The 21,878-nt window shown below is 37.2% G+C and overlaps 1 protein-coding gene across 2 annotated transcripts; it reads right to left on the minus strand.

Annotated features, from left to right (window-relative positions):
* Positions 1–72: 72 nt before the first annotated feature.
* LOC149068294 (uncharacterized) lies at positions 73–16,053 on the minus strand. Of its 2 annotated transcripts, none has more exons than XM_089251758.1 (2): positions 15,840–16,053; positions 73–2,533 (listed from the first exon to the last, which is right to left on the minus strand). In XM_089251758.1, the coding sequence occupies exon 2, from the start codon at positions 1,969–1,971 to the stop codon at positions 1,243–1,245; it is 729 nt and encodes a 242-aa protein (XP_089107884.1). In that variant the 5' UTR covers positions 1,972–2,533; positions 15,840–16,053; the 3' UTR covers positions 73–1,242. The 2 variants fall into 2 exon arrangements, with proteins under 2 accessions (XP_089107884.1, XP_089107883.1); XM_089251757.1 differs by lacking the exon at positions 73–2,533 and adding an exon at positions 5,047–8,674.
* Positions 16,054–21,878: the final 5,825 nt, after the last annotated feature.

Below are 21,878 nucleotides of genomic sequence, written 5' to 3' on the forward strand. Positions count from 1 at the left end.
GGCCTAACAGGGTACTAGTACCTCCATTCAAATGTAGTTTTTCCTGTAACAAATGCTTAATTATGCTCTGCTTTATCCTTTTGCTTTAATTATGCTCACATATATAAAATTTCGCTCCATTCGGACAACTCTTTCTTCGTATGCAAGTTTTTATGGCAGAGTGTATATTCTATGGCTTTGCTTCCTATCTCTTGGAATAAGATATACTTTGTTTTTTTAGAATAAACATAATTATGTAAGTTATAAAGCAGAAAGTAATTTATTCTCATAAGTTCCATTCACAAACGAAGTCTGGAAAGAACAAAAAAAGAAATTTATTGTGTTACGTTCAAAATAATGGTACATATTGGGGGGGGGGGAAGGTGTAGAGTTGAACCGTGGGTTATGGAGGCATACTGTTAATTAAGAAAAACCCCTTAGATTTTTCGTTAGGTGCCGTAGATCTACCGAGATAAGGATACGGCAATCAGAGTTTAGAACGCTAGATTCTTTGTTAACGTTCCTCCCGTAGAGTCAGAAGACTTTCGTAGACCAAATAGGAAACAGAGTTAACAAAGAAAGTTAGGCAGGGCGTCTACTGAGAGCTATTACGAACGGGAACAAGTCGCGTGTTCAAGCAAGACTGCTATAATAGTCTTGCGCAAAGACGTGACTTGTTTTCTCTCGTAATAACTTCCGGAGGATGACCAGCCTCAAGGTAGGCTCACACATCACGTGCTCTGGTTAAAAATAAGCTTAGCTTTTGCTGTTTGTTTTTTCCATTCTCGCACCATTTCCGAGACACATCTGATGAACTGACACGAGATGGTTTCTTACGAGAAGCTGATTCTCTGCAATTCTTGTCACTTTGTCTACATTTTACCGGAGTTCAGCAAATAACTCAAAACCTCCGGTGTAATGTAGAACTCCCATAAAGGCGCGTATACATTAGTGCGCCGATCTCGCAACGTACGACCCCATGAAGCGGGTCTAATTCGTTCGTGGATACACAAACTTCCTTTTCTTTCCATTACGTTCGTTGAAAAAGTCGATTCCAGGTGGGTCGAGTTCAAGAATGGCTCACAACACCGTACAAATTACTGAACAACCAATTGCGAATGCTTTCATTGCATGATCGGCGTGCTAATGTATATGCGCCTTTAGGAAAAATACATTCAGAGATCATTCCTTTTATGGATGAAACCGGTACTCTCCGTGAAATGTCATTTAGTTCTTCAAACCTCTCATCCCCAAATGTCGCATTCACCCTTTGGTTTCTTCTTTGACAGAAGCAAGATCAGTTTTCTCTGGGATGAATTTTTCAGTGCGAGCATAAATAACAACTCGTTGGAAATTTTTTGTGCCCATTTTTCGATGCCGTCTCTGTTCGGGGTGTCGAAATCTTTTGTGGTTGTAAAACTCTGTAATATTGGAAAATTTCTCACGGCAAACATTACATCCATATAGTTTTTCTCCAGTGTGAATTGCTCTATGATTTCGTAAACTGGAGCTCAAGGAATAAGTTTTACCACAAACGTCACATTCATATGGTTTTTCGCCCGTGTGGCATCGAAAATGAACTTTCAAACTAGACATTAGTGCGAATGCTTTGCTGCACATCTCGCATTTATGTGGCTTTTCTCCAGTGTGAGTTCGTTGGTGTCTCGAGAAATCACTGCTATCCCGAAAGCTTTTATTACATAATTCACACTTATATGGCTTTTCTCCAGTGTGGATCGCATTGTGACTAATCAAATGACTATTGCGAGTGAATCTTTTTCCACAGACGCCACACTCATATGGCTTCTCCCCGGAATGCACCAATTGGTGCCTTTTCAAATCTGACATAATCGTGCATTTTTTGCCGCAAACATCGCATGTATATGGCCTTTCTCCACTATGCCACCGATAATGAATTTTCAAATGTGAAGACTGCCTAAAAGTTTTGCCACAAATATCACATTCGTTCTGCTTTTCTCCGGCTTCAGACATTTTATGGATGCACGTAAGGTATCGAAAATATTCTAATAATTATTTTTCACCGGAAAATACTTTGTTGGTTTAAGTAGTGTGTGCAGACTCATAAATTAGAGTATAGATGAAATTTATACGAATATCTCTAAGACTTTTTTTTTTTTATAAATGGACGCTTCGATGGTACTTATGCGCAATGAGAATTTTTGCAATTTCGGTAAAAGAAGACTTTTTCACAATTGCTCAACTTCGACATACTCAGCATGTATCATAAAAACCAGTCAATGTAATGTTATGTCAGGAACTTACGTACAGGAACAGAAACCTCAGGTAGAATTCATTTTTACAATTTCTGTTTCTTCTTTGCGAGGATAGAGCATATAGAATTTATATTGCATTTATGAAACGTCCTAAATGTGCATCATAATTTTCATGCCGTGCTGGTTCCTGCTTACAGATGATTCTGCAGAAGAAATGATCTTGTTTGTAAGATCACTTTGAATGAGATTCTTCAAGTGTCAAAGACTGACACTACCAAGGATCAGGATCACGAGTTCCCCATCAAGGAAAATCCAACTTCCTGCAGAGGAAACAAAAATCATCTCCATTACAGCCTGTTGTTAATGTAAATTGACACTTTTTGTTAATTTTTTAAAAGTTATCTATTCAACAGTTTAGCATGTATGCAGCGATCGTATAACACATGTAGCCTATTCTTCAGTTACATTTATTTACCAATCAATAACGACGTAAATTTTCCAAGGGTAAGAAAATTTATAAGTATTCTCAGAATTTTGGAATACTGTAGTCTGAAATCAAACTTTGTGTCACCTTTTCATGCACGATCACACAATAAGATTATATGAAATAAATGTAAATAATTCCTTCAAACTGTATTCAAAGAGTGCATGTAGATATCCGTAATTTATGATTGCCAAAGAACTGCAAAAATGTTATCTGATAATAAATTATGTAATTTTTATGTCCAAAAGAAAAAATTCTCACACATCAAAATTTGAATGATTAAACTGAATAGTTTTGTTTTATAAAGGACTAAGAGCTGAATGAACATTTATATATTGCATCTTGGACGAATCACTTATTCATAACCTCAAACATTCCAAAATGTTATTTTTATATACAGAGTAGTAATGTGGAAATAGACCCTACTTAGACCCTGTTCTGGTCATGGGTAGAGATACAGAAGGTGAGGGGGACATTGGCTCTTATCGCGAATAACAAAGTATCCAATGAATATGCATAAATTGACATCTTGCTCCCCCTATGGTTCTGGTTGACAGTGTGTTGAAACTTGGTACATACATTATGGACCATGAAGAAAGAAAAACTGCAATAAAAATTTTATAGTTCAAATTTCGACCACCAGATAAAACAAGCACATAAAGAACAATCTAGAAATCTAAAATTCCCACTAATAATCTTTTAGAGAATATCTTCCAGGACAGCTAAAATAACAAATAACTTCATATTAAGGATTTAACTCTCAAAAGAATGTCTAAAAAAATAATTAATAGTGTAAATAGAGTATAATAGAGATGTAAAATGCTTGTTAAAATCATTTGGAGAATATTCTCATGGAGGAGGACATTTGAGAATATTCTCTGGAAAGGCTATCAGAATAAATATTAACATCTTGAGAATTAAATTTTTGAATCAATATCTAAAAACATGGTTGCAGACGTGCCAACTTTTGAAATCCAGAGACCCCCCCCCCCCTCATAGACTCGATCAAAAAAATGTCACTAAAATCTATGGGAGTTTTCCCCTAACGATGACGGTAATCATTGGTGCCACGACAACATGAAAGCTTGCTAATTTTCTGCCAAAATTCGGAGAATTTTTAACAAATCTGGAGAGCGGGATGAAGGATGAAAAATCCGGTCTCCCGCCTAAATCGGGAACGTTGGCAGGTCTGTGGTTGGGAATAAATAGAAAAAACAAAACCATAAGCTATAACCTGATTACATTTGAAAAATCAAACAAGTTTTTTTACTAAGAGAAAAATCATACTTTTGAAGTAGACGTGCCAATCCAGAGATTCTCCTGAAAGGAGGGTAACCCCCCCCCCCCAAATACGATAAAAAAATGTTTTTAAATTAAGGAAAAGTTTCAACCTCCCCCCAAGGCAGGTTCTACACTGCCCTTGAGCAGAATATAATTCAATGTCAGTCTTTCACACAGAATACAGAAATCACATCTACGTACTGTTCATAAAAAAAATTGTTTCCTTTCGTGGATGGTATCTCTCAGTGATTGAAAATCTTGGATATATGAACTTTTAAAAGTTTTATATTTTCTTTCTGACAACGTATTTAATCAGAGGAAACAATTAAAAACGTCAAAATATAAAGCAGCTGACGAAAAAACTTAGTGTTTACTGCACGGATGTTAATGGAATACAATAATCATTGTACATGAATTTCGGAAATAAGTCATCCCACTGATAAATGATTACCGTAAAAACAAAGTAACGTCTTTGCCAGTTTCTTAAATGTGGGCATTAAGACCTTTTTTTATTGCTGCTGGACGGAAATGACCTCGACTGCCCTCTATGGGTGTTTTCCCTAACGACAACGGTAGTCATTGAAGTCACAACGTAAAAACTAGTGGGAAATCTAATTTTCTGCCAAAATCGAGAGAAATTTTAACAAATCCGGAGAGCAGGAAGAAGGGGAAAATTTAGAGGGAACTAAAATTTCATTTTAGACAATGTTGTTTTATAAAGGTGCAAATAAAAGCACTAATCATTGAAAAGACTATATTTTGATTCTGTCTCAGACAGGTGTCACTGTAGGCTATATGAAAAATTAGTATTTTTTCCTCATTATTTAGAAGAAAAAAGAATATTCTTGATTATTCTCCACTATATATATATATATTGTTAATTATAATTTTTCTTCCTTTATATACATGGTCTATATAACATTGATACCAAGTTTCAACGAAACACATCAACCAGAATGGGTTCTTCATAGGTATGAGTAGGGTCAGTTTAATTATAAACCTCCTATAATCATAATTTATTTCACAACAAAATATAACAAAAACACAAGCTCAATGCACAAAATGCAGTCTAAAAACAAAAGGTCCATTTTATTGTATGGAATATTGACAATCAAATACAGGTCAATCTTCAACTTTTAACAACAGCAGGACGCAGATACCCCAAATTGACAGAAGAAAAGCAATAACAATAAAAAAAATATACGAGTTTATCATAGATGTTCCTAACTGAAACTGCTAATAAAGAAAAAGAGTGTAAAAGTATGCATGTAATTTTGTCTGCTGTTGACAACAGGGAAAATGGAAGTGACTACAATAAAGTTATAGTTGTCATTGAACAGGTCTTTTGATGTGTGCGAGAAACCACCACAATTGATAAAATTCTTGACAGGGTACACTGATTTGAATCACTTGATTTTTTTTAATCATTTATTTAAATTTTGTTTTTCTTTACGTAAATTCAATGATACTGAAGTGCATGCAACCTGGTATGGTTTACATGTTACTGATATGTGATAACGTTTTAGATTAAAAGACGTATAGAAGATCTTTGACGGTGCAGAAAAAAAGCTGCTCCATTTCTAGACTTTGTGCATGGAAAACATTGCAGAAAAATATAGGGAGCTAAACTACACTATATGCAGTGCATTGCAACATGGCGAAAGGGTTCCCCTAATTAAAAAAAGAGGAATAATTTTTTGTACAAACCCTTGCCCTAATTGCTGATTCAAAATAATAATAGATGTTGTACCACCATAGATATCATTGGGCTTTCGACTTCACTTTTTGTATTAAAATTTTGAGTTTGCTCGTTTCTTTTACCAAAACTCATTGAATCTGTGAAAGAATGAAATTGCGTAAACTATTGAGCAACATCATGCAAATCGGAAATACATCCACATATTGTGCAAGAATCTTGCTAATAGAATTTGTTTTATTTAGTTGAGGCTGAATCACCCTAAGGTTGTACATTGAGTGAATTGAGATGTCTACACCAGATGTATGATACCAAGTTATCACCACTCGTTCACTTCAATGGGTGTGGGGGGGTTTCATGTGAATAAAAATACTTTTCTCTACAAAAAAATTTTAATCCATGAAACTAATGCGGGCTCAATTACCTTTCACGCTGCATAACCACAGATTTTTGGTGTTTGTATTTTTTGCTTGTAGTTTATCCATTAACGTTTCATTAAATTTGCGCGATTAGGAGAAAAAAGCAGTCAATATGAAAATATGCATCCTAAATGATTAACAAGATTTGTTTTAATTAATAAGCAGTCAGTTAATTTTAACCAAAAAAATTTGATTTAAATTTTTAAAAAATGGGGGTTTTTTTTTCGATTTTTAAAAAACATTGATTTTTCATACCAATTCTTGATGCGTCCAATGTATTTGGTTAGAAGTAATTTTTTATGCTAAGGAATTTTAATTTATAATTGTTTATGTTAAGGAATTTTAATTTCTATTTACCATATTCCCTTGCATTAGCCAGCATGGCGTGAAAATCGGGAGACACCAGCTTTTTGAATGTTGGAGTCTGGTTTCATTCCCGGCATATGAAGAAAAATTGTGGTTCTGGGAGAACTGCATGATACATTAAAAAGACTGCAATCCATTCTATATTAAATACTGAATAAATACACGAGAATCAGAATAAAATAATAGTTTTTACAGAAGCAAATGTGTTTTGTCAAGGATTTTGGTATTAATAATAGATAGAAATTAAGCATTTATTTAGTGCTCTAACATAATTATCACCAGTCTAATGTGAAATTCAGTTACTGTGTTTTGCACGTTCAGAGATTGAAGAAATGTGCTGTCACTTTAGCACAATATTATATCATGTTTTACTGTGTAATGCTTTAATTTTTTTGCTCTGCTTATTCAAATCTTGAACACGTGAAATCGATGAATACAAAAACACTCTCTGCAGTCTACTAATTTTTTATATTCAGCTCATCTAATCTGTGATAACAAATAACATCCAGAATTTTAAGTAAACCAGGATTTTGTTAGTGAGAGCCAACATAAATCTCAAACAATCTTATGCAATTCATAAACTGGAAAATATTCTAGAATGCAGAGAACAAACAAGGTTCAAATGATCCAATTCAATCGATTCTATAAAGTATATATAAGAGTTTTCCAGAATCGGTGATTCAAGATTTACTTGCATGTCAGAAAAAATGGGTAATCCTGGCATGCTGGTCTCCCTCGATGTTTCCCTGATATGCCCGCTGTTGCAGAGGGAATATGGTAGATAGAAGATTGATAAAATCATTCAATCAACTTTGAAATACATTCAATAACCACCAGACAGCATGACATGTGAACTGGTATTGCTCTGAAATTCTTCTTTCAGCACATTGGTTACACTTAGGATTCTTCTTTTTCTGGAGAATTGATAGCCTTCTTAGGTTGGTCGAGTGTCTTTAACGCAGATATTTCTGCAGTGTGAGCAAAAATGACAACTTGTTGGATTTTTTTCGTTTTTATATTCTGAATACTAGTTGTTTCTATAGAATGTTGAAGTCTTTTGTGTAGAAGCATGTCTGCCCTGAATGAAAATTTTTCATTGCAAATATTACACTCATATGGCTTTTCTCCAGTGTGGATCACCCTATGCTTCCGTAGACTAAAGCTCAATGAATAAGTTTTGCCACAAAAGTCACACTCATATGGTTTCTCTCCCGTATGACTTCGAAAATGAATTTTCATCGAGTTCCTAAGTTGGAAAGTTTTGTTACAAATCTCACATTTGTATGGCTTTTCTCCAGTGTGCTGCCGTTGGTGCCTTGTGACTTCACTGCTTCGCCGAAATCGTTTACCACAAAATAAACACTTGTGTGGTTTCTCTCCAGTGTGGATTTGATTATGACTAATTAAGTGGGGCTGTCGTGAGAATCTCTTACCACAAACATCACATTGATATGGCTTCTCTCCAGAATGCACCAGTTTATGAAGCTTAAGTTCTGACATAATTGAGCATTTTTTATCGCATAAATCACATTTATATGGTTTCTCTCCAGTGTGGCACCGATAGTGAATTTTCAAATGTGAAGCCTGCATAAAAGTTTTGCCACAGACGTCACATTCAAATCGCCTCTTTCCTGATTGAGACATCTTGTAAATGAATAAGTCACTTGAGGAAAGGTTTTGCCAAAATCATCGCATTTAATGAGTTTTAATCCTCAATTGAGATATGTGGGAAATCTTTTGATAGAACTTCACTCCTGTGCATGAATTAATGAAATTTCACAGTAAAAACACAGGAACTCCCTAAAAAATCTTTCAGAAGAAATTTTGCATTTACACAGCTTCTCTTTGTGCACTTATTCTTTTCCCAAAATTACTTGCATTCAATTCTTAATACTTGGCACCAAGAACTTCTGATGGCAAAGTGCCTTTCCACATAATTTACATCAAAGATAGCTCACTAGCAGAACATTTTTTTGCTTTATTCTTCCACAACTGATGAAAAATATCATTTTCATCTCTCTTTGTGATGAGTCATCGTTATTAAGAAAATAACATTGATGTTGTAAGTCAGATCGTGTAAGGAAATATGATCGATGAAGCAACCAAAAATTTTCATCCTAATTGTATCTTTGTGGCCATTTCTTCCATAATACAGACCTCTGGAGATCAATGGTTTTATTTCGATTGGTCACACTGAATGAGGTTTTTCAAGTGCCTGCAGAGGAAACAAAAATTATGTTCATTACAGCCCAATTGACGCGAACTCATTTCTCTATCATTAAAACATTCATTTACATTAGCATTTTGTACATACATTTATTGTCTATTCAACAGCGATCCCAATTATACAAAAATTGTGCCACAGAATTTTTTACTTTAGGGGGAATACAAGCATCCTTGATAGCAATACAGTTTTAGAGAACCATATTGCTCTCCATTCTTGTAACCCTCACAGGTAAGGCTGCCCCATATTGGGTTAAGATTTGTTCCCAATAATAGTCAATTTTTTTTTGCGAGAGTCACAATTTTGCACAAGCTGAATTATGAATGGAAGTATTGCCATGCTGTAATTCTCACTCTGATCTCCCCAAGAACCTCTTCAAATGGCAGCAAATATTACTGGAGTGCTTCCTGATTTTTCTTTGAGTCTTGTCTTCCCTCAAGAATTGACAGAGAGGTCTGACAATTAAAACCAAATCCTCCTGAAGCCACAGGATTTAAGTTACAGTTGCATTTTTTACAAAATGCAAAAAAAAACCTTAGAATGCGAAAGTAGTAGTAGCCACTTTCGCAAATATGCGTACAGGAGAAACAAAACGAGTAGACATCCAACCATCAAGCATTATAGCATTTTGCTAAAGCTTTTCCCCTCACTTTCAATTTTTTGCTAAAGGAATTTTTTATCTAGCTTAAACCATGTTAAGCCATCAGTGATTTGTCACCATCTAGTCAGCTGAAGTGAGACCTTTGCTCTTTCCTAAGGCATACATGCCAATTCAAAGACTTGAAAAATCTGTAGTTTATCACATGATGGCACATTCCGCATTAAAGAAAACACATCACACAAATAAAAGGGAAAACCCGGGAACTTCTCTTTTAATTTCAGTGGGTGACTATATATAAATCCCATTTTTCCAGGAGGAATTTTTGCAGTCCTTATTTTTGGCAATTGGCCCTTTTGCATGCTTTTGGCATTATATATGGCGACAATTACCAATTTTTCGTACTTGAAATTCTTATCCCCCATGTTTTTCCTGAGAAACCGAGGTCAGCCTAAAATTGTAAGGACTGGAAGAGTATTTTTTTCGGGATTTTCTATTCAAACAAAGCACAATGAGGACTTTTAGGGATTTTTTTATGAAGATACGATAAATCGGAAGAATCTGATTTCCAACCGGAAGATTTTAATAAGGCTGAAAACTCATTAACACCTATGCTAAGGTCATGCCAGCAAGTGTGTTGCTGGATCAATCATCCAAATCCCACTTTTCCTCATCACTGAATTTTTCCTTGTCATTTGTCTCCATAAGACATGTACTTTCTGACCCACTGCTATCTCATAAAATAATGACGTGGTTTTAAACTGGATCAAAATACCTTTTTTTTTCAGTTTAATGTAGTTCCACACATTCCAGATCAAAAGAAACATAGAATGATCTGATAAATATAAACCTGAACTTTATCCTCAGATACCAGAGCTTTTGACAAGCACCAGATTCCCTTGCCAAGATGCCTCTGTTTTACTTATATATCTTTTAGCAAAGGTTCAGCTGCTTTGAATCCACATAAATTTGTCAACACTTTTTCATACAGTCGAAGGAAGAAAGAAATCATGCTGCTTTTGAATCATTGTGAGTCACTATTTTCACATAATTAGAAATTTTAATTTGCAAAAATGGATGAGAGAGTTAGTGAAGCAACTGTAACCTATTTCTATTGCACTCAATGCATTGGCTGCACAGAGATTAAGCAAATAACGCTGGTTCTTGTCATGAATTGATGGGGCTTTTTACAAAACGCTGACTCAACGCTTTATTTCTAAGGGTTTTATTCATTGACAGAGTTTAAACTATAGTTTTCCAAACTTTTTGTTCCACTGCCCCCCAACTCAACTGAACCCATACAATCCTGTTATACATGTCACTTCTACCCCCCCCCCCCCCGCGACACATTCCATCCCTCCAAAAGCAGAATGTTTTACATTTTTCTGCAATGAGCTCTCTGCTGACTGAAAATGTGTTCTGCGGTAAAAATTCCCGTAACAATGTTTTTAAAACTTTTCTCAAAATTTTTCCAGGTTGTTTTGCAGTATCACTGATTGTTCTGCAACATATATCACAGATTTCAGCATATTCTGCTTAAGGGCCATTGCCCACTTTGGGAAACACTGATTTGAAGTGACTATAGTCAAAATTTTTGAATAGGAGATCGACACGAATTGGTTAAAAACCTGAATTTAACCAATCCATCTTAATATTCTATCCAAAAATTATGACACTAGTTTAAATTAGAGATGGGACAAATATCCGGTTGCTAGTCGGTATTCTGCATATTCCATTCTTTTGCCAAATATTCTGGTTCAAGTATTGGGCCGAATATCTGCGTAAATCCAAGCAGAACAAACTAATTAAAAAAAATATTAATTGGAATTTTTCCCATAAATTGAGAATTTACTGATTATATTTCATTGTGTGGTGTATACCTGTCCCTTTCTTTAAAACAAATTGGTTATGTCGGGATGAATTTCTAGGATAAAGAAAACATGAAACTCAAAATTGAATCTGTGGCGTCATCTCTCGCCCCCTTACGCGCACCTCCTGATGTGTGGGAGGCAGAGGCGAAAAAAGGGGACAAGCGAACTGTTTTCCCTTGCGTGACCTACTTCTTCCTCAGAGTGTGTTGCTCTCGCGCAAGTGTATAGTTTCTCCTTTTTTATAATGTGAAATTACTTATAATATTGTTAACCGATGTAAATAGTTTTCTAAAATTAAATGAACTTAAATAGTATCAACCATTTCATCAATTGGAGTCAGAATACATTTCATCCACAATGTGTGCCATTTCTCTACAAATCTTACAGCAATAAGGTGGAAGTGAGCATGAATTACAAAAGTAATTACAAAGTTCACTAACTGAAGGGCATACCTAGACAAGAAACTTATTGAGCTACTGAAAGACGCAAAGAACATTCAAAGAGGAAAAATAAGTTGCAAATTTTATGATGCATTATATATATATATATAGTAGAGAGAAAGAGTGAGTTCACAGTAAATAATAGTTCATTGACAACTTTGAGGCGCAAATGCGAGCCAATCTCCCATTTAAAAAGTCTTGCTGCAGAGAGCAACAGACCCACAATTCAATCATTACACTTTACGCATAGTTAGAAAGATGGATGTCAGCACTAAGCACTATACATAACAAACATTACACAGAAACAAACTTCAGGGAAGGTTCACCACACGTTCCAACCTGTACCAATTCGTTATAGCGAAGAGGAATATGGATGAGATGCATGTCTGGTTTAGTAGTAGTAAGTTATAGTTGACATTTATTTTTGATTGGATGTTAAATTGGTGACAAGTATTGGAAAAAAAACTGATTCCGTAAATAATATTGAAATACGCTACATCATAGCTGCCAACTTTTGAAAATGAAAATTAGGGAGATTTTCGCACGGCCCCATATTTTATACTAAAACCACTCCCTAATAAATACAAAAGGGATTTTTTTCAAATAAAATAAGGATTTTACACATGGAAGTTAAACCCTTGGGAATAAAATCCCTACGCAAAAAACAAGTGAAATTGGAGGCTAAAATTTGAATTGAATGGTGATCTAAAAAAAAATATTGTGTTCAATCAGAAATATGAACATTCTGCGCACATGACCCCAAAATCATCGGAAGAGATGAAGGGAAAAAACCATCAATTTTTGAAGAACACATGACTTTTTGTGACACTTGCTTGATGTTTTTTTTATTTCACATGGGTGAAGATGTCAGTCTTTCCACCATGACCGATGTTTGTCTTTAACACAACTTGTACAAAAAGAAAAAGTCTGCCTTTTTCTGGAACATCTGATGAAAGGAAATTCATCGGAATAAGTATCTTTAAAATTAATTATTTTTTTGCTTATCAGTATTTACGTTTCGTTATCGCACGCATGTAACTTCAACAAAAGAGGAAGTTTTGACCACATGCGCGGCACTGTAATCTTCAATTATTATCCAGGACTATTGGCTGCTAAGCTATTTCCCTGCATAATAAGCAAACAACTTTTATTGTTGCCATCAGAGTGTTTGTAAAACTTCCTTAAAGGAATTTCCCACTTACAACGTATGTCATTTTGAAAGCGGGAAAAACAGAGGCAAAACACTTTTTGCCCCACAAGAAATTCCTCAAGGATTGTTTTCAGAAGCAGAGATTCTTTTTAAATGAAGTAGGGAATTTTTTGTAATTTTGTAAAAATTTGGGAAATTTAAGAAGTTTTCGGGAGGTCGAGAGATGAAGCTAAAATTTGGGAGACTTGGCGGCTATGCCATATCATCATTAAATTAGAATGTCAGTATCATGGAAAATAAGAATCGTTCAATTACCAGTTTTTTAATACATATTTAAATAAACTGCATAGTTAAAATTACACGTCAATCATTTGAAATTATCAATTATTTCATTTTCAATTGAAAATGCCAAATGTAGCAAAATATATTCGGTATTTGGCCAAACCATTATTCGTCCCATCCCTAGCATAAACCTTGTCAGTGAATACCAACCACCCTTAGTCAAAAAAAAAATAAAGATATGAAAAAAGACGCCAAAAAAAATCATTTTTTTTCTTCAGAATTTTACAATTTTATTTCTGAGCTAATTTACGCGGTATGATTTTCCTGGGCCGGATGTGCTACCAATTATAACGTGAAACAACTTATGAGCAACTTACCGTTGTGTTGCCACTTTTTATTTTTCTTGCGGGTCTGTATAATTAAATATTTCATAATAATCCACGGGCTGTAGAAGTTCCAATCTGATGAGAGAGTCATCCACATTATTTCGTTTCTTTACTTCAAACTTTTTGTTGATATCCTGTTTTTTGTCAAGACAATTTTGGTTTTTTATCCGTGCGTAGGTTGTGAGCCATGACCCCCAACATCCAGCAGCAGGAGCCCCTGGACTGGGATCTTTAATGGGCCCCCCAAGCCAGGCTTTCTCACCGGATCTATAGTGTCTGTCATAATGAGGCTAACTAAATTCTTTGCTTCGGGCAAAAAAACATCTTGATCATACAACAAAAAAGAGCCAATGAGAGTATCAGTGAAAAAACAACTTTCCATCTTGAACAGTATGGTGCTGATGTCTATGAAAAAACCTTGCATTTACAATTAGTAGAATTTGAGAAATTAATTCTTTTATAATGGGTTGCATGACTTTTGGATCACCTTATAGTAGAAGCATGCCCCACACACACACACACACATTCAGCTGTGGGACCCCTGAGCTGGGATCTTTGGCAAGCCCCACTTTAGTGAATTTACACATTGAAAAAACGAAAAATGATAAAATTTGTCCCAGGCTTCCGTCAGCCCAGTTGGCTTGAGTGGAAGCTATGGAGAATTCCAAAATGAGAAGTATTTGGTCGATGTACTCCTAGGAGTTGAAAAAAAAAATTCAAGAAAATCGAGCACGGGTGTGGTTGATATTTTTACTTGAAAATTACAAAGGTTTGGAATTCCCCCCCCCAATCCGAATCAAATGTGCTACCATCTATTGTTAAAAAATTCATAATAATGTGTTTAGCATCAAGAAAAGCACTGCATTAAATTCATAAAAAAAAGTTCAAATTATTTATTTCTTGTGATAAACCCTTAGAATTTTCTAGTAAAACAAAGAAATTTCCCACGTGGGCTGATTTTTCTGACGAATATGAGAAATTTCCCATGAGTTACGTCACTGATAGCAGGAGCTATGAGCTTTAAAAAAAAAACTCTCCCTCACTTTGAGTAGGCTCGATGTGCATGCGTACATGGCCTTGTATAAAAAGTATACAATGATCATATAAACTAAATCAGTTAACGTCGGAACAGTTTTTTTTTTTAGTACCTGAAGATAACTTAAAATTTAGTTTATTAAATCATTTTCTGCATGTCAACAGGCCTTTAGATTGATAGATTGAGTTAATGGGACTCTGGCTCTACCCTGATATGGAATATATAACCATTATCTCAAGGTTACGGTTGTCTCTCTCTCGAAGGGAAATTCAAGGCAGTAGCGAGAGGGGAGACTTGGGGGTCGGGTCCCTTTCCCCGAAATGTGAGAAAATGACCGAAAAAAGATATCCAAATCTACTGTTCTATCCCTTTGGTTCCCCCTTCCCCCAGAACAAAACTTCTGGCCATGGGCCTGGGAAAACTAATTTCAGTGTTAAGGCCTGTTTATATGCGTTAAGCAATTAAGTTGCAAGTTGTTAGGCCTAAGTACTTTAGAATCATGGGCAGAGATACAGGGGGGCGTGGGGGGCATTGCCCCCAGCATTAAAGGTGAAGTCGACTAATCTAATGCCTATATGTATAGATGAATTGACATTGTGTCCCCCCCCCCCAGACTTCCAAGTCTATCTCCACCTATGTTTAGAACGTATGCCAACATTGGATGTTATAACTTCAGATGCAGACGTTAAAGCCCATTTACACTGGTTCAGTTGGAAAATCGTTTATTGGGTTAAGTAAAATAGAGTCTGATCTATGTTTTCGAGTGAGCATGGTCTCGTATTGTCCAATGAGTATTCCCCACTTCATTACTTACAGTGGGAATGATTTTTTCAGCACTTGGCAACTTAAAATTTAGTAAACTACTAAATCCCGAGTGTAAACGGGCCTCTAGTTTAACCATCACAATTCTTTTCAATGTTATGCACTTGGGCGTAAAGCACTGTTGTAAATATCGATACTATAGAGATCTTTGGGTCCCAGGAACAAATTAATCCATTCCATACCTTCGATTCCTATGGGATAAATTATATTTGTTTGCGAATTATTAATTCAGTTTACGAATGGCCTCTGCGAGCAAATTCAGTTCGTAAACCAAGGGTCGACTGTATTAATTGAATTGTGAGAAATCTATCTGTTTACGGCAATGTTGAAAGTATCATTCCCTAAAATAGAGTTTGACAAAACAATTTTTTATAAATGATCTTTTTATAGCATAAATATATCATCAATGCATTTTTTCAAGAGAATTTATTGGATTTGGTCTTTCTTGGCATTTTAAATTATACCAAGAAATTTTATTCATAAAGAAGTCCTAGAAAACCACACTCATTAACTGAACTTCCTTCACTGCAATTAGATATTGTTTCCATATTATGATGAGAGCAAGGCTTACCTCTTGTGTATATTAGTATACTTGTTTTCGAAACGAGCAGTACATTCAAATTGAATCTACTGGTTGCAAGTATTCAAATTCACTGATTTACAATTGGAAGCGCATATAATTGTGATTGATCACTGATCAACGAGAGCAGAGCATCTAGCAGACGATTCAGATTTACATTTTACCATACCCAACAGACACCATAGTCGTTACGAGAGATGGGCGATCTACTCATGAGCCATCTAGAAGAGCGGCTCTTTTCAAAGAGCGAGTGAGCGACGGGTCTTGAAAAAAGAACCGCGGCTCTATACATTTGCATCGCACACAAGAAACTACCAAGAACAGGCAAGCTTTCGCAAACGTTGCGAAAAGAACCGTGACAGCTTATATCGGCAGCACCTATTGGCTGCTAACGGACCACGAGCGGCAGAAATTCAAGTGAATCGTTTCTTGTTAAAACGTTTCCTGCGATTGGTCGGAAATGACCCGCGAACCGCTTCGCTTATTTTCGCCTATGTTGCCTACTCCTATTGGCTACTAACTAGGGTGACCATACGTTCCGTATTTCCCGGGACAGTCCCGGTATTTGCTATTTTTTTGGCCGTCCCGACTTTTTGGCAAAAGTGTCCCGGTTTTTCCCGTATTTCACACGACACCTACTTGCATTTTTATTCTTTATTGAAGTCGAAGATTGAGATTATTTTTCAAGTCATAAATTATTTTATGATAGTTACAACTATATATGGGATATTAATCTCCCACATTTGCTTTGGTAAACGTTGTTTTTTTCGTGGAATACATTTTAATCCACTACAATTTGCAGTAATGCATCATTTCCCGCCATTGTGATTTTTCCGTAATTTCAACAATATTTGGCAACTTTGTTTGGTTTTGGCATCGTTTTTGGCGATAATTGGCAATGTCCCGTATTTCTCTCGAGGAAATATGGTCAGCCTACTACTAACGAACCACGACCGACGGAAATTCAAGTGATCCGTTTCCTGTTAAAAAAAAAAGGCTTGGAAATGAACCATGAGCCGCTTCGCTCGCCCGCGTTGGCCACTTTTTTTTTCTTCCCTCCTTTTTTTTTCATTTGTATCTTTTTTTTACTCTTTAACCTCGAACTGGATCAACACCTTCTAGAGCAAGGTAGCTTTAGAAGGTATTGACTGGGACAGACATATTTTGCCTACTGAGGTGACCATACATCCCGTATTTCCCGGGACAGTCTCGGTATTTTGTTTTTCAGCCGTCCCGACTTTTTGGCAGAATTGTCCTGGTTTTTCCCGTATTTTACAAGAAGCCTACTTGAATTTTTATTCTTTATTGAAGTCAAAGATTGACGTTATTCTTCAACTCATAAATTATTTTATGATAATTACAACTATATATGGGAATATTAATCTCCAACATTTCCCTTGGTGAACGGTTTTTTTTTCGTGGAATATCTTTTAATCCACTGCAATTTGCAGTAATGCATCATTTCCCGCCATTGTGATTTTCTTAATTTCAATAATATTTGGCAACTTTGTTTGGTTTTGGCAATATCCCGTATTTCTCTCGAACAAATATGCTCAGCCTAATTTTGCCTATATTAACCTGTGAAGTCTTAAGCATGGACATACCAGAGCACGTCCCCGGGGGAAGGTACGTCTCATTTGAAGAGAAAGGCCTCTTGAAAATGAGATATTAAAAATTTATGAGACGAGATATTAATTATAAAAATTTAAATTGAAAGGCAGTGTTGTATTTCTTTAACACTTTGTGAGCCGAGTGGATAACACATGGGTATTTATTTTGATGAGTATTTATTATTACGTTAGACTTAGATTACATACATATATAGATAGGAAGAATTTATAAAGCGGAAGGACCAATGGCGTTGTATGTTTTTATCAGTTTAGTTCAACCGGACAGGAGCTTTCCTGGTTCATTGGGAACGTCGCAAAGGAACGGGAATGCTGGACATCGCTGGCAGATCGCTACTGATCTCTACCGGAGTTGTCTGTTCTTCTGGAACAATCTGTACCTCGGAGTCAGCAGCGAAAGGAGTTGATGAAAGTTTGTCTGGAACTCTGGGTACCGCCAAGGTTGGCCGAACTTGATTGTCAGCTGCTCTCATCTGATCGACGTGACGTCGGAAGAGAGTTCCATTTACATCTACAGTGTAGTGTAGAACTCCGTCTTTGTTGAGAACAGTTCCGAATTTCTACTTGTTATTGGCGGATCTATAATCTCGCACAGCCACACGATCTCCTGGCTCGAAACTTCGGTCATAGAAGTCTGTGACCTCATTTCTGACCCTTTCTTGAACCCTGTTCTTGATATTTGGCTAGACTAAGTCTATTCTAGTTCGGATTTCTCTTTAGGAATAACATTACTGGGCTTTGCTGTAATTCAGCAAAAATGTGCTCACTTTTTGGTAGATATTTCCAGGAAATCTTTGCATCGCCCGAAGGGATTGTTTTAAGGTGTGAACGTATCGCTCTGCCTGCCCGTTGCTTGATGGTTTGAAGGGAGCACACGTTTTGTGCTTTATATTCCGTTATTCCTCATGAATATTTCAAACTCGTGTGATGCGAACTGAGGGCCATTGTCGCTCACTAACACTAAAGGCAGTCCAAATCGAGAGAAACAGTCCTGTAGGCATTCAACTGTCTTGAACGTGTTTGTTGATTTCATCGGGTATACTTCCATCCATTTAGAATGAGCATCGACTACGATCAAAAACGTATGCTCGAATATGGGACCTGCAAAATCTACGTGAATTCTCTCTCATGGAGCACTAGGGTATTCACAATGGTGTACCCTAGCTTTCACCGGATCGGACTTGAATCTGGACAGTTTTTAGCAGCTTTTCTATGTTCTTTGGAATAAAAACTCTTTGGCCATGCATAATACATCCGTCCTGCAAGGTGTACTCGGCTTCCTTCCGTCCTAAAGGTTCACCGAATTTCAATTTCCTCAGCAATGGACCCAACTTTTCAGCATTTTGTGCCTCTTTTGCTAAATGTTGAGCTTTCACTGGTAGTGTTTCGGTTTGATTCAACTAGAAGAGTTCTATGTCATCCTTGACAACTAAGTCTTCCGACCTTAAAGGTAATCGGGAAAGACAATCTGCATTACCACGGTTCTGTGTGTTCCACAGATGATATCAAACTGATATACTTGTAAGATCAAAGCATAATGCAGAGGTCGAGTAACCGTCAACACTGGTAGACCTTTTTTCAAACTGAATATCACTACCAAAAGCTTGTGATCTATTGAGAGTAAATCTTCGGCCTTTCTAGTAAAGCATAAATTTCTTTACTACCCAGATAATTGCCAAAGCTTCTTTGTCAATCTGGGAGTATCTCTGTTCCGTATTCGTCAGCGTACGAGAAGCGAAGGCAATTAGTCTTTTTCTGTTCCATCTGGTAAGACAAGTGATAGAACTGTTCCTATTCCCACTGTAGAATTATCCGAAGCGAGAGAAAGAGGAAGTGTAGGATCATAGTGCATCAAGATTCGCTTTGAGCAAATTTCCTTTTTGATCTTCTTGAATGCGGTTTCACACTTTTTAGACCAACGCCACGGAATGTCCTTTTTTGTCAACTCATTGAGAGAATAGGCAATGGTTGCCAGATTTGGACAAAATTTCCCGTAGAAATTGACCAGGCCCAGAAAACTTTTTATTTCTTGAACGTTTTTCGTTGCGGGAACTTTCAAAATTGCTTCAGTTTTCTCATTTGCTTCATTTAGACCATTTTCATCAATTTTGTGACCTAAAAAATTCATTTCTTTTTGAAAAAAATGTGCCCTTTTTCAAATTTAACTTCAGCCCATGCTCCTGGCATTTTTTGAAAATTTTTTTCAAAGCCCTGAGATGTGACTCGTCATTCGTTTCGGTCACTCTGGCGTCATCCATTAAAAACTTTTACACCATCTATTCCTTGGAATAGCCCATCAATGTACCTCTGCCATATTGCTGGAGCTGCATTTAGGCCGTACATCAATCTTTTACAGGCATATAACCCCTTATGAGTGTTTATGGTTATCGCTGACTGTCAGGGTGCACTTTCATTTGCAAATATGCATGACTGAAATCCAATTTTGAAAATCGTTTACCCCCATTTAAACATGAGAATATTTCCTCAAACGTTGGTAAGGGATGCTGAGGCACCTCTGGCTTAGGATTTAATGTGACCGAATAATCTGCACATAACCTTATGCAGTGGCGTCGGAGCCGGGGGTGCTCGAGCACCCACGGAAGTTTGTAGAGCGGGTTCGAGCACCCACAGAATTGATTCAAAAATCGAAATTTCTTATATGAATCTCAAGACGGGCACCCACAGGTTCGAAACAGTTCGACGCCCCTGACCTTATAGATCCGTCTGGTTCCACCACTGGAACAACTGGTGTAGCCCAATCTGAAGTTTCAACTCGCTCGATAATGCCTTCTCTTTCAAACCGGTCTTTTAATGCGAAGGGCACAGTTCTCGCTCTACGAAACTCGGATGTAACATCTGGTTTTAGCTTTAGTTCCACTTCATGGTTATTTATCTCACATAATTTGTTGTCGAAAATCTCTTTATAATCATCCAACAATTTTTTTATATCCATGTCATTAGCGGTCCTCACAGCCTTAAGAGACTTCCAGTCTAGATTGATTTTGTATAGACATTCACGACCAAAAATCGTGTCTAAGTTTTCTCTCACCAAGTATAAGTTCAAGTGCAACTTTTGTTTTCCGTATTCTACTTTCACACTGACATATCACGCTGGAACAATTTTTTCTCCATTGTATGTCGTCATGAAGGTTAAAATCGAACTCCTCGACAATGTGTTCGTCTCTCGATACAACTTGAATCTCACGTGTCTCGTGAATAAAAGTATTACTGTACATCCTTGTCAACAGCTTGCCTGTTACATACCCCCCCCCCCCCCCTGGTTTCGCGGACGTCCCGGCAAGGAACCAGCAATAGGCGTTGTGGGAAGTTGCTCAGTATTCTTGTTAGTTCCAACTTTGAGTGGTCGTCCCTTCTTCCGTGATGGCAACTACGGATACAGCATCCGGCTTCCTACTTGATCTGAGAGGGAGGTCACCTTTAGGTGATCGACCCCTTTTCCGTAATGACACTAAGAAAACAGTATCCGGTTTCGCACATGGTGTGAGAGCAGAAGTACGATATACGCTGACAGAGACACCCGATTTGGCCGGATCAACGACTATGTACCTCGTAGGCGATCTCTGTGCTAGCACAGGGTACGGTCCATCTCGTTGTAGCGTGAACTTTGTCGACCAGTTCTTCCTTCGAAAACTCCGCCTGGGACCGTTACAAGGGCGTAGCGGGGGGGGGGGGACTTGGGGTCTGCCCCCCCCGAAATGTGAGAAAATGGCCGAAAAAAGGGAAAAAGATGGCCAAATCCATTGTTCTGTCACTTTGGTCCCCCCCCCCCCCCCGAACGAAATTTCTGGCTACGCCCCTGGATTGTTGTCAACGTAACCTTTGCGTTCATTCCGTTTTTGTTCCACCTTCTGCTTCACAGAATCTCTTGTAAGGCTTTGCATGGGAGTCAACCTGTTTTCACGACTTTTTTGGGCATGGCTGCGACCTTCTGATTGACGCGCGTTAGGGTTTTGATCGGAATATTTAAAGCCACTCCCCCTGCATTTATCGTTCCCCTCTCTAGCACTGCTTATAATTGTTTGGGTCCTTGACTTACGGAAGCTATTGCTAGACGTTATTGTTTGGCTTGGTATTTTACAACGATGCCGCATGTGATAATATCCTAGTGATCCTGGACTGCGTTGCCTAGCACCGGAAAGTTCGATTCGTTCGTTCCTGCGGAAACGTAAGTCTAGTACTTGCCTGCCTGTCAGAGTAACTAGTGGTTGCCCTTGCACCGGTTGGTGATGAAAGCTTCTTGCGGATCGGTGGATTTCGCTATGGACAGTAGGACGTGGATAGCCAGAAACATGACGTGGATAATCACGGACGCGACCTGTTTGGTTCCTGAGACGTCTAGACCGATCCCACCGCTGAGGTTCGGATGTCATATCACCATGGT

This window comes from Pholcus phalangioides, unplaced genomic scaffold (genome assembly GCF_987345545.1).
Source record: "Pholcus phalangioides strain wild (caught in Gottingen) unplaced genomic scaffold, Ppha-v1.0 ptg000027l_1, whole genome shotgun sequence".
Taxonomy (NCBI): Eukaryota; Metazoa; Arthropoda; class Arachnida; order Araneae; family Pholcidae; genus Pholcus; species Pholcus phalangioides.